A 14,832-nucleotide genomic window follows, 5' to 3' on the forward strand; every position below is an offset into this window, starting at 1 on the left:
GTGTCGCACAGACACATTTGAAACAAATGTTTTAGAGGTTAGAAATGTTTTAGAGGTTAGAAATTTTAACTTCCATTTCAACGTTTTAATTGCTTATTATCTTTTCATAATGGTACGTAAGAAATATTAATTTTATTTTGCTTCTGTCAAACAAAAAATCTTGTTGTGCTGGAGCCCCGGAGTACGCATGTGATCGGCGCGCATGATTTCAATGCAATGACACATCGCAAACAAGGTTTCCCCGCCATCTGCAGATACATTTCTGAAATTAAACTATCTACATACTCCTCTGTGGTTCGGTCGCAACTCATTTCACCTAACAACTCAATTTTACCTGAATCACTAATGTTCACCTGAGCTGCTCAAATGTGCTGTGTGATTTTTCATAATTAGCATTCTTTGTTATCTGAAAACTTCAGGGAAGAACAAATATCAGAAAATTATAAAAACAGAGATAATCCTGGCATTCAAAATAGATAAGGAATCTTTCTGCTAGCTATGGTGGAATGTTGAAAAACAATCATATTCCGTTTTTTTTTTTTTTTTTATCCAGGCCAAAGACTTAACGAACATTTGCTGGTATATTTACAAAATCAACTGACATGCTTTAATTTACGAAAGAAATATGCATTATTATTTCAAAAGAGGAATTAAGTAATCAAATATATGAGAATCTTATCGTAACACGGTTAATAACATACATATATGATATGACAATTAACCACACATAGGAAGCCATGATGAACTCAAGTGGTATGTGAAAGAAATGTTCCAGTGCATGGTAAGTTCTTAATCTCTTTATATATGCGATAGTAGGTTTTTAAGATGCACAGAAGAAAAATATCAAATGTTTTCTGTAAGATCATACCATACTCACCATCGTTTACACGCCTTCTCCTCACGTGTAATGCAATTCGTGATTTTTAGTAGCAACCTAAATGTTGGTTAATGTTTCATGTATTGTAGGTTTTACGACATATGTCTGGACATTGTATTTATGCCCATAACGATTAAGCCTATATAAAATGAATCTGTACGAGGGTACCCAGGAAGATGACTCCCCGCAAGAAATAATTTAGAAGGAACTAGAAGGCTATTTCCTCATCAAAGAAGTACATAAGACATGAATTTATGTGTGAACAGTGGCGGCGTAAGGCAAACTGGGGCCGGGGCCAGTGAAGTACATAGGTGGGGCTCCTTTTCAAACAATTGTGATTTATACACTTCTATTTTTGACATTCATTTACATAATCATTCTTTCTGTTTGCTCCTCTCCCTTTCTCGTTGGTGTCTGTGTTTAGATCGTTATAATCTGGGATATATTAAACAAATAGGGCTGACATTCACCAAACCTGTCTATTTTTTAATGCTTAGAACCGCCTTCAGGCTGGTATCTACAAATAAAACTAGACCACGATTATCATTGCATAATTTTTTCTTTTATACTTATTTTTAAGCAAAGGACACGATAGAAAAGGGATTAGGGATACAAGTGTAACGGAAACTACAACCCACAACAGAAATAACAATCTTAAGGGGGCAGACTACTAAATGTTTTTCAAAAGCTAAAAAAATTTCTTTTGCCAGTTATTCGTAAGTGAAAAGTAATAATGAAGTGTAACTTACCACAGTATTAGATAATGTTATTCTACACCCGAAAATATGAATCGGAAGAATTTTCAGTGTTGCCATCCATAGAAATTACAATGTGACCAGAATTTGAATTACCCAAAAATCTAAGTTAGGGCAGCGACTAGAAAAATGAACTCAACGGCAATTAATGACTTATCATGCTGTCTGTGTTCCTTGTTAAATACTTTTTAATAATATTTGTATTTATTTTCTAATAAAGAGTACAAAATAAATAATTTTTAATAAACAGTAGAATTAAAATACAAACAAGGTTCAATGAAATAACAAGGTTCAATGAATTATTGTTACAAGGAACGAAAATAGCCAAAGGACTTACTGTATATTCCGTATGAAAGTTTGAACTCCAGAATATTGCCCGGCCATTGTAGCCTGATTATCACAAGACTGGCATCTGGAATCTTAATAACAAGCCTATCACATTGAAGTTTCTTCAGTATTTCAGCAGAAATACTCTCAGCAGTATTTCCTTCGACAGAGATGAAATCAATAAATGCTTCCCGAACTTGAACAGAATCACGGTGTATATCAACAAATCGAATGAATTGTGACAAGTGTTCCATATGAGAACAATCAAGAGTTGAATTAAACATAATGCTGAAGTATTTTGATTATTTGAACACTTGTTTACTTATTGAACATTTTCTTCACTCTAAATTTGTGGGCTGAAATGTAAATTCATACGCCAGAAAACAAGACCAGAAATGGGGAAACCAGCTAAGCAAAAAGGTTTCGCTTGCTGAAAATTCGACTTGTAAAGGACAAAAGAATGAAGACAGGAGGAAAACAAGTGAATCAGCGACTATAGCGTCTGCACCAAAGAGCTTTTAATTAGAAACAGAATGCTAGTACCCTAGTAAAGCATTATGTACGTTGATCCCTTCTTTCTACCCTTCTCTTAAACTGATATATGAATGAATAAATAAACAGTGATAGCTTAGGAAGCAGGCTAGCAGACGGGGCCCCATTACTTGCATCATAAGACCTTAGAATGTAAATAACACAATATACTTTGACTTTCATTATATTTTAATCTACACTCAGCTTTTCCTTTAAATTTCTCTGAGGTTATTGAACAGAGTGAAACTTTTATTTTATTCATATTTTAATCCACATACATTTTTCCCTTTGAATTTCTTTGGGGCCCCAAGATAATAAAACCTTTATTTTATTTATTTTTCACCTACATTCAACTTTAAAAAAAAAATCTTGGGGGCACCAAGAAAGTGAAACGTCAGTTTTATTTTTTCGCCTGCATTCAGCGTTTTCTCTTAAAATTCTTTGGGGGCCCCAAAAGTATGAAACATTTATTTTATTTTTCATCTATATTCGGATCTTTTTATTTTTAGATTTCTTTGGGAACCTCCAAAATAATGAAACTTTTAGATTTATTTATTTTTAATCTACATTCAGTTTTTTCCTTAAATTTCTTTCGGGCCCCCAAGAAAGTGAGGCCCGAAGCTTATAGTTTTTTTTTTTTTTTTTTTAGCTTATACGGAAATCCAGCACTGATTAGCTTTATTAGACAGATTTTTCTGTTGTTTCATCCGTTATTTGGGGTAATTTATTTATTTATTTCATAAGGACAACACAACAGGCTTAATGCCCAGTTATAGTGTCGTATACAGAATTATTTAAAATACACTATTAAACATACACAAATATACGTTATCTAATTATACATAAGTTATTGCATGATAATTCTTTTGAATTTGTTCTCTGACATACTAAACACATCTATTCCATGAAATCTAATCATTTCATTATATGAAGCACACATTCTCCACAGAGGAGACTTATGTAATATTTTTGTTCTTGCTTTTCTACAATAGAATGTCCCAGCGTTTGCTGTCCTCGTCTTACCTGTTGGGACACGTAATAGTACTTCTGAAACTAATTCTGGACAATCAATTTTACCATTTAATAATTTATGTAAGAACAACAAATCAAAAACACATCTCCTTTTTTCTAATGTTTGAAAATTATAATTCCTTGCTAAGTCTTCATAGGAGACATACTTTGGATAGAAACCGGTTTTATTGTATGTAAGCATTTTTAAGAATTTAAATTGTATATTTTCTATTGCATCAGTGTATTTTGTGACATTTGGTGTCCAAACAGTACAACAGTATTCTAATTTTGACCTCACATATGAAAAATATAACCTTATAAATGTTGATTGTTTGCAGAAATCCTGTCCTATCCTATAAATTAAACCTAGGTTTCTATATGCACTACTCGTTATCGCGTCAATGTGTTGGTTAAAGGTTAATTGGCTATCAAATATAACTCCTAGATCTTTGATAGTATTTGTGGTAGACAAAGAAGTGCCACTTATTGTATACGTAAAATTAATTTGATTTTCTTTCCTCGTGAAAGATACAGATTTACATTTGGAAACATTCAGGACTAATTTATTCTTATCACACCACATTTGAATACTCTCTAAATCTTGTTGAAGTTTCACGCAGTCATCAATTGAACCTACTTTGGAGTATAATTTGAGATCGTCTGCAAAAAGAAGAACTTGAGAAGTTTTAATACATAGAGGAATATCATTAATAACAAGAAGAAACAACAGAGGACCTAGATTAGATCCTTGAGGGACTCCTGATAGAGTATTAAATTTTTCAGTAACAAATCCTTTGTATGAAACATATTGTTTTCGGTTATGCAAGTATGACACAAGATACTCCATTGCTTGTTTCGAAAAGTTCAGAGATGCTACTTTCAGTAGCAAGACATCATGATCAACGACGTCAAATGCCTTGCTAAAATCAGTATAAACGACATCTACTTGACCGCCTCTATCTACTTCTGTTACTATAAAATTTGTTAAAGTTGATAAGTTTGTAATATTGATTGACAATTAATTGCGTTTACATTTAGGGAAGGTGTGGATTATAAACCTTGACGGCTCTTGTATGGCTCATGCTAACAAGGTTCCTTAGTAACTATTTTTTACCTAACGTCGAGGGCCCCCACAAAGTGGGACCCGGGGCGGGGGCACCATTCGCCCCGCCCTTACGCCGCCACTGTATGTGAATACCTAAACTTGAGAAAGTACCCTACTATTAATAATAGTGATGCATTATCAAGATCATGGTACTCCAAGCCGTCAACCTAATATAGCTCACTGATGGAAATAAATGAATCCAGAAGCTTGAATAAGAGAGCTGTACCAGACTTAAGAATATCATAAAGAAAAACATTTCAATCATCTTTTTTTATTTTTTTTCATATACACCGAAAACTCCTAGATGAAATCCAAGAAGTAATGTAAGTACTGGCATTATCACTGTTTTGTGTGCTGTAAACTGTGCTAATAAATTGTCTGTGAAATGTATACAGTTGAGAAAAATAAAAGGGTGAATTAATTTGTAAACAGAGAAGTTGTGTATTATTATTAAGTGAATCAAATTATTCATGATAGGTAATGCATAATACTAATACTCGTGTTGTTAGTACAAAAGACACTAGTAATAAACAATTAATAATTTCTGTGTGTGTTCAACTATGGTAACTGATTTCTAATTGCGTTATTGTATATAATTGCAATTCATATTTTATCAAGGCATCATATCTGTTTATGTAAACAAGAGATATTTAGTACAAAGGTACACTTCTTATCGTTATTTCGAGTTTTGGTTAGTTAATAATTTTCACCGTCCTATTCGTTTTTGTTACTTTATGTGTTTTATAATTGAAGGAGGTTTAAGACATGAATGAATTAAATTTTGGGATGAAAATTTAAAAAGTAAGTTCTATTAAAAAATTGATAATTTGTCATTGGGAGATAACTTACTAATAACTTAAGGAAGAAATTTCGGGATGCAACAAAAATAAACATTACATAGTAGGGGAGAGAATAAAATGCAAACTTTAACTAGATATATAATAGAACAGTGGACGAAAAATATGTGGATGCTCGGCTTGTGTATAGCCCGCTCCCCCCAGTTCTTTGTCACCGGAACTGGAAGAGTCACTACTACTACTACTACTTATATCGAGAACAGAACCCAACCAACCACTGCGGGGCTTCTAACCCGTTCCTACTATTACTACTACTATTGCTACTAACCACCACTACTATTGCTACTAACTACTACTACTACTACCGCTACTACTACTACTACTACTTACTAAAGCTTCCTTACCACAAGATTTACATCTTAAATCTTTATAACATGCGATTTCGATTCATTATGAACTAGTATGATTCGTGAAAAATCACTGGGGGGAGCGGGCTATACTCAATCCGGATGCTCTTAGCAAGTAGTGCAGATTAGCCCATTTAGGCATTTATTCCGATGTTGGTCGTCCGCTTTGTTTTCGATTAAAAAAAAATGCCAAAAAAAAAAAAAAGCTTAAGGCATTACTCGAGCAGATTGCTCTAACAAATTTTCACACATCTATTGCATTTTTCGGTTTCTTCTTGCACAGCATGTAGTAAATGAGGAGCTAATGCATAAACCACGATAATATCACGCTCTTTATCGCACAATTCTTTGTAATAGAATCGTATATAGCATTACATGCATCGCAAACGTCCATTGCTAACACGAACAGAATATTTCCGCCGTTTATTTCCACCTTTTTCGCGCCCTTGTACTCTTCTGCTTCAGTAAATAGTTACACTTAGAATACGTTCATTACCATTCAAAATATATTTCAATATGATATCCACTGACAGAAATTACTTATATTCACACTTCTCTTCTTTTACGAAAAGTGTTTGACATCGTATTTTACGTATAAATTTTGTTTTTGGTAGAGCCGTCTACTCGAGTGAACCCAAGCTTAATATCACCTACGAAAATTTAAAAATAGTATATTTTCAAAACCACTTTAGTAGGGTAAGGTAAAGATAACTGGGGTAGGGTTAGCTTAGAGTTAGGGAAGTTTAAACTTATTTTGTTAAAATTAGTAGGGCGTAAGTTCTCGTCAGTGCCAACTGGAGCGTTACTTTTCCACAATCCAAGCATGCGGTAACTTTCGCGAAGTAGTTCCCTCCGCTTGCCAAATAGTTCTATGATTGTATTCGCTTATAAAAAGAACAAAAATAACTTCGGTTCTCCTTGCATATTATCAAGCATACAAACGAGCAAATTATCCATTTCTATTTCCTTACCGGTAAATTTTCGAAATTTTGCTAGAAACGGACTTAACCCATTGTTTATAATATTTGAGTATTCCTGTCGGAATAAAGCAGTCATATTTTTTTCTAAAAATAAAAAGTCAATTTCGTGTTATCGGTGTCATACAACATTGGAAATTCAAAAAGAGATTATGTATAATGAGGTATAGTAATATTTCTTTATGTGCTCGAAGACATGTATATTAGAACTAGTTGAGGACTATTAAACAGTTAAGAATTAAAGATGCTTTTTTGAATAAGTGACAAGAAATATGGGTTTTATAGGAAATGTGTCCTAGCATAAAGTAGAGTAGCGTAGAGTAGACAAGAGGGCCTAGGTTTAGCAGAAGGTGTCCAGCTCTTTTCTCTAAAAAATACTACAATTTTGGTATTTTCTGTTCACATTCGGTTAGTTTAGGGTAGGTTAGGTTAATTTAGATTAGGTTAGGTTAGTTTAGGATAGGTTAGGTTAGTTTAGTTTATGTTATATTAGTGTAGGGGTCCCGCATAATTTTCCCAAAAAAAAATACAGAATTTCGCTTATTTCTAGTAATATTAGGCTAGTTTAGGTTAGCTCAGGTTAGTTTATGTTAGGTTAGGTTAGATTTGGTTACGTTATGTTACGTCTAAGTACTTGCATCATTCATTTCTCCTGTAAGTTTTGTGTTTTTTACGTGCTTCTGGACCCATTGTACTAAACATACTCCGACATGAGTAAAGTAGCATAGACTAACGAATAAAATTAGCATACAGTAAGGGTAGCATCCACTAATAGTACATTTGGTGGACTAGAATAGTGTATATCAATTAAGAATTAATAGAGAACAGTAGTGTTTCATATGAACAAGGTAGAGCAGAGAGTGTAGATTTGCGCAAAATAAAAAGTGTAGCGTAAATTAGAATATAATAAAATAGATTAGTATCGATTAACTTCGTTATGTGTCCTTTGTTGTAAGTAGTAGTTTACTCTAAGTTACGTCGTAAGCATAAATTATTTGTTAGATATATCGCTACTTTTTCTGTGAAGCAATACCTGGCTAGTATTTCACAAAAGGGGCAGAAGTGTAGGATAAACTAAGGGTTAAGTTTGCATCTAATCAGGTTCAGGAGGGCGACGCAGAGGGGTGCGTCCTTAGTGAACAGGCGCGTTAGCAACGGTGCGTTTGTGCGTTTACGAAAATTTATTTCCAATGTTAATTTCTGCATGCGTAGAAATTCCATATCCTTGGATTATGTGTATTCTTGATTTCTTCTTATAGAGAGGTAGGTGTAACATGTTACATTGCTGATTGCCAGCATGTTGTGCTGTTACCACTCTTTCATAATAAGGTACGAATAACATAACGCAAGGTCTTCAGAATACGTATGCCAGAATAGCCACACCAGCTTTGTAAAATATTACGTAAATTATAACAGATATTCAGAAATGTATATTTTTTCATCGGTTATTTCTGCACCATCCTGAAGATAGTTTGCACTCGTTAACATGGAAATACGCCTACGTGGCACAGTTGAAGTTCAGGGATGCCACCAAACACACTTCTGCATCTTTGCAAGAATCTTTATTCAGTGTGCCTTATGAGTTCTTTTAGGCATTCATTTTGGAAAAGTGTTCTATACATTAATTAGTTGTTATATTTCCTGGAAGTTTACCCGTCCCCTTCCCTGGAGGTAAATTAAATTAAATTAAATTGCGTAAAATGCCATTGTTACGCAGGGCACGATCTTTAGTGAATAGTGTTTGAATGCAGCCCCCTTACATGTTAAATTTGGTCCTCTCCCTCCTGGACAAAATTTTCTGAAAAAACGCCTGCTTACAAACTCGTATTAGAACTTTACATTTCTGAAAGTTAACTTGAAAGTATCTACCTCTTAACTAAGTACAAGTTTTAATGTAATTGTTTATATATATATAATGTAGTTTTGCTGTAAACGTTAACAGGTAAGTCTTTGAGTAACGCCTGCAACACTGCTGTCTACGCTCTAGCCTTTTCTGTGGTGCTTTCATTCTCTTCGGCACCTACGCACATCGGTAAATCACGAAACAAGTTCCCTCATATAAACATACATAGTAAAAATGAAAGATCGTTAATAGAACACAAGCTTTTAAGGATTACACCACCGAGTACGTGGTATTTTGTTATCGCTGTTACTCTTTCCGTAAGCTTATAGTGTATGCAGTTGCTAATTATGGCAGTTTACGTATATTGATTTCCCTTAAATTATACATTGTTTCGTGTTTTTTCTAAGATGCTAGTTTAAAAAAAAGAAGAAGAAGAAGAAACTTGTAAAATTTCCATTTGATGGTTTTTGTGTATTTCCATTATGGTAGCGTTAATAGCTTAATTTTATTTGTTACGATCTTAACATATACATTTACACGTATATACACACACACACAGATTTACGTACCGCCATACGGCTGTTGCAGAATACCGTTTACAACGCTTAAGGGGTGAATTACGTGAAATATGAGAAATTGGTTGTGCATAGTTGTTTAACTAATTAGTCATTTATTTGTAATACAACAAACTTTAAGCACTCAAAGGAAAAAGCAAACATCACAGTTTTAAAAATAAAAATGATATTACAGTTCAGTGATGAATTTGGTTGAACTAAGTTTAGAGCACAGGTACATTTCTTGTCTTAGACCTATGTTTTTCATGTTAAATATCGGTAATGTGAAAGTAAGTAAGAGTAATGGAGGCTAAGAAGTGTTTTTTACTATGTAGGCCAAGTTAGGTGGAATATGTCAAGTTGATGGCACGTAGAGGTAATATTATTCATTTTATAGATAATTAACAAGTCAGAGATACTTACTTTAAATATGGAAAAAAAAATCAAGAACAGTGAAACATCACAGATTCGAAGATATTCATTAAAACGGGAAACCATCTTTGACGAAACATTATTCCTAGAGTAGAGAAAATTGATCAAAATATATACTGTATTTACGCGACTCTAAAACGCACTTTTTTTTTGTCGAATTTTATGCCTCCAAAATCAAGCAGCTTCTTAGATTTGAGTTATACAAGTTTAGGCCAAATTACGTGGAGTTTTTCCAAAAATTGCTAATCCCGTTAGTCAAAATTCTGTAAATAATGTGTATTTTGTGCTTACGAACAGAATGCACAACTAAAATTGTGCATTATACGTGAAATAATGTACATACTAGTATAATATGATATCGATAATGGATTGCTATAAAACTGATGCAGGCAAATGTTGTACCGTAATTACATTAGGAAAAAAAAAAAAGTACCAGCACAGATGCACATGAATATACCATAAATTCCAGCAGTAAGTTCAATATTTCTTTATTTTGTCATAACATAATATGTTTTTACATGTTCATTAATCTTTTTTCATTCTTTAAAATCAATGCAGTGTAGGTTTCTTCATTTTCGCCAAATACGTTCGAGATTTTTTTTTTTTTTTTTTTTTAATTTTTCGTTCAAAAATTAGGAGTACGTCTTACATTTGAGGGCGTCTTAAGTTCGCGTAAATACGATAGTTCTTCAGCGTATTTTCTTAAGGAATACACATTGAGGAAGATGAAAATTGGTCCTTGAAGCTTTTGTGTCGAATTACTCATTACCATTTGGATGTTTACGTGAGTACATTTTTCATTGTAAATACGACCTATTACGTCATTAAGTAATATATAATGGTTGCGTTTTTGTCTTACAGCCCCAATTATTGTTATGCTCAGAGAAGCTGATTGGTAATTAATGAAAGACTCCTGTGTAACGATGGAAAGATATTGAGAACAACTATGAGCATCAGCTGTTACGTTCAACTGGAACACATGTTGAGGTTTCTGATTTTATGTAAATTAACTGTGTTATTACCACCATATCATGTATTAGCGGAGGACTTTCAAAGTTATTTGTCGGAGGTGCCATATAGAAATTTACAAGGAAAGCCTGGCGAAGGATATTACGTCGAAGTTTTAATAGGAACTCCACCGCAAAAGGTATTTTGACACAAATCAATTGAACTTCTTGTTTAAAATAGTGTGCATGCAATGCAATTGTATTGGGAGATAAAGTAACTTTATTATAAGTTGGCTTACCTACTTGAGAAGAAATTATAAGCGTTAAAACATATTTAGTAGAATTTTTTTGTTTGTTTTTTGAAATCTGGTTTCCTTTTCGGCACCGAGGTTATATAAGGCATGAATCTACAGTTTAAAGTGGAATCCGAATGTGTCTAAAGCTTCCATCGGAAAGTGAACCCAAGATCATGTGTACTAAAGGCGCGCTTGTTACCCATTGATCAGTGGGAAGGGCTTCATTTTCAATAGAAAATTATAGGTTGGCAAGTGCCTCAAATGCTTGTTGAGTCCTTAAGAGGTCTATTCACTGTAAAATTAAAATACTGCTAATTTTACAGTAATTATGTGATATCTTCAAATAGATAACAGATAATCGTAAACCCGATGGCACAACTTTCTTTCTTTGTCTTTCTGCGATGAGCTTAGTAAGTCAAAAATTTTCTGCAAGAATTCCAAAATAAAAAATCAAGATGATATTATTACAAGATGTTTTTATCACAGCGTTACATGAAGCACTGTAAATAGTTTTCAGCGGTAACCCTAGTTCGAGTTACAAACTGTGAAGTTGTTGAAAGAGTTTTGCTAAAAGAACAAGATTTAAAATATGATACGATACACGGAATTTTGTATCCCCCCCCCCCTTCCCTCTGGCAATTTTCTGCACAGGCGCCGCAAATTTTCAGAGATCACATCGCAGATCGCAGCATGTTCTGCTATGGGGATCGTAAAGTGAAACAAGAGCGCGCTAGACAATATTATTTTGCGTGAGGTACCATTATCACAAGTCACCTAATAGCTTTCCGTTTGCAGCCATTTATAAACGCGAAAATAATATAAACCATATCCTCATTAAAACCTTTTTCCTTACCTATGTCCTGATAATCCTGACAGGGAAAATTCTATGTTTGTCCTAATTGGTTGTCATTGAAATGTCTATAACAGGATACAGAGAAACAATGTGAATAACTTTTAAGCTTATGAGCTTGCTCTTCAAGCGGCCTGTGTTAAATTGATGTGATGTGATTTTGAGTGTAGCGTCCCTTTCAGCAGTGAAACTGTATGAGGCGTGGGCTTACAGCTCAACTTGAGATCCGAACCACATGAGATCCCCGGGAATGTAACCCGGGTCTCCCACATTAAGTGCTTAGCCACGAGGGAACTCGTGTGTTAAATTATCGTAGTGGTTGGAGTATAGTAATTTTTAATCTACTAACGTTGAAAACTTCAGTAGCTTCTGTACTGTGCATGTGTTAAATATTATAAGAAACGTTTTGATTACAAATTCGTGTGAAATTAATTTTGTGATTTTATTTTCAGTTTAATGTGCTTATTGATACTGGGAGTACAAATTTCGCTATTGCAGCAGCAGCGAATCCTAATGTTAATTCATACTTCTTTACATCAAAGTAAGTATTGTTTAAGTAAAATTCACTTAAATAAATATTTGTATTCATGCGTCAGTTTAGTTCTTTAAGTAACTATTTAAAGAACTAAACTGACGCATGAATACAAATATTCACTTGGTTAATCTTAATATACGTCTGTCATTAAATAACTGCAGAAATTAATAACGAAAAACTTCCTTCCTTCTTCGGTGACTTTTCATGAAACTTCTCCAGAAAACTCAGTTCTGGATATAAATCTCAGTTTTTTATAGTCCTATCTATAAATAAAAATATTCTTAGAAAGGTACATAGACTTCTATCAGGCAAACTTATAAATACACTAGTTGCTATACCTACACACCAATAACATATGCCCGTATATCTTGCGCAAATAACCAAATAAATAACCAATGGGCCGTGTTACCCCCATAATATGTTACATTTATTTCTCTTACATCTAAACTGCAATCCTGTTGGCTTAACTCTATAACAATCATCAAAACAACAAAATAACAGTTAACTGGTTGACCTAGTACTTTCCATAAACTATATTTAACTTCATTTCAATTGAATCTACCTAACAACTGTATAACTAAATCATTCTTTTAGGGCTCTACGTTTGATTATTTTCACAACACAATCAGATCATAGGGCATCTATCGTTGTCGTCGTACAGAAGTATCAACACTAAATCGTTTCTCCAGTTATATACAGGGTGTTTCAAAACAACACCGATAACGTTTGGAAGGTGATTCCTGACACCAAGATAAGACAAAAGATATAGACCAACCTGGGTGCACAAATGCTTCCTTTCGAAGTTATAGGCTGCCAAAGACACACACACACACACACAAAAAAAAAAAAAAAAAAAAAAAAAACTTAGAGGTCCAAAGCTCCAAAAGTATGGGATCCACCGTAGTCGGGTCAAGACTTCACAAGGAACTAATATGTGCGCTATCCGAAAATACATGTTTCAAAATCCTAAGGTATTCACGCAACAATTTTTATAGAGGGAGATTGGCTGCGGGCGTATAATTTGAAGTACTCATCAGCTACCTCTATAAAAATATTTGCGGAAGTACCGCAGGATTCTGAAACTGATATTTGGATAAGGCACATACTAGTCTCTAAGAGAAGTCTTAAGCAGACTACTCCCATAGTTTTGGAGCTATGGACCTTTAAATTTCATTTGTTTTCGGCAGCCTACAACTCCAAAAAAAAGCATTTGTGCACCCAGGTTGGTCTATACTTTCTGTCTTGGTGTCAGGAATCACTTCCCAAATGTTGTCTGTCTTGTTTGTTAGTAATAATAATTGTTACTGACAATATCAGGGTATTTGTGTATATATATATATATATATATATATATTACCACAAGATACGTTTTCTTACGACAACGATGGATACCCTATGATGTGATGAATTTGCTGTAGAAGCTTTAAGAAGACGGAGCTAAAAAAGATGGGAGTTCCCATTGAAAATTTCAGTAATTACTAAGTGAATGTCGATTAAATAATTACAATACATTAGACTGTATATTGCCTAAATAAACTTTATTGCCAATCCATATTTTTAGGCTTTATGATGTAGTGGATGAATAAGTACGGTGTATCATTCGGTCTGTAAGAGTGTTCCTGTTTGGTTTCAATCACTTGTGCTATGGTCTTGTTCACCAAGTTAGGTCTCTCACATGGAGATTGACATAAGAACGTTTTTTAAATAGACCAGAAGCTACACATAACGTATTAACGTTCAGTGTCAAAGAATATGAGTTTTGTTTATTATAGTGGTTACGTACTCAATATATACAGAGTGACTGGTAATTCGATGCATTCCTTGTAAAGGGATATTCTACAAGTGCTTTTGAACATTTTCACCTATATGAACCGGGGGTCGCACATCAATAGTTTCTGACTAATTTGCATATGTGTGATTTCTTTCAAATTTGCCGGCTAACGTGAGATGCGCGAGAAAGTTTTACCCTGACCCACTTCCACATATCGTAGAGCGCTGGAATTTTACATGTGTAATCCTGCATACCTATATAGGTCATGTGGTAATGTACAGCTGCACCGTTGCTGTGTTATAGGTCCGAACGTGAAGTAATGTGAAGTGGTCCAAAATTCATTACTGCACCTCTTAAAGCAGCCTGGCAACATCGCAGAAGTACTTGCCCCCAGGAAATGACTGTATCGTTGAGAAGAGGTGGAATGAAGGTGGTGTGCGGTCAAGAGAAAACGAAGAACTTCATACCCAGGGTCGTGCATCTGTCTGGCCAATATTCTAGTAGTGAACAGGTGTGTTGTTTTCCAGAAGGCAGACATCTTTTGTCATCATGCCACACTCGGGGATTTCACAGAATCCCGCAACGCACACAGCAGTTATGCATAGTATATTTGGCAATTGTGGTACCCTTTGCCTAGAAAGCAGGTAGTAATACCCCACGCTGATCCCAAATAAACGTGATCACTTTGGTCGCTCAGAGTTGAACACGAACTTCCTTTGATAGTGGTACATCGGCACGCTGTCATTAGTTTGACTGGGTTTTCCTTAGTTTTCTTTACTCCTACCAGGCGAAGGCCGTGATGGTACCTTCAAGAAGG

General features: G+C 34.4%; 1 protein-coding gene across 2 annotated transcripts in view; it reads left to right on the forward strand.

Moving 5' to 3' along the window:
* The first annotated feature begins 708 nt into the window (after nt 1-708).
* Nucleotides 709-14,832, forward strand: part of LOC145681120 (beta-secretase-like) — a 76,124-nt gene continuing 62,000 nt past the window's right edge. Inside the window, exons 1-3 of one of the 2 annotated variants that reach the window (XM_081752546.1) lie at nt 709-781; nt 10,478-10,763; nt 12,162-12,250. In XM_081752546.1, coding sequence (XP_081608672.1) covers nt 10,563-10,763; nt 12,162-12,250 — 290 coding nt within the window. In that variant the 5' untranslated portion in view covers nt 709-781; nt 10,478-10,562. Of the gene's footprint in view, nt 782-4,969; nt 5,084-10,477; nt 10,764-12,161; nt 12,251-14,832 lie in introns of those variants that run through there. The other variant, XM_081752545.1, reaches the window with a different exon arrangement.

The sequence above is a fragment of the Thermobia domestica genome, chromosome 3 (genome assembly GCF_964235325.1).
Source record: "Thermobia domestica chromosome 3, izTheDome1.hap1.1, whole genome shotgun sequence".
In the NCBI taxonomy this organism is placed as follows: Eukaryota; Metazoa; Arthropoda; class Insecta; order Zygentoma; family Lepismatidae; genus Thermobia; species Thermobia domestica.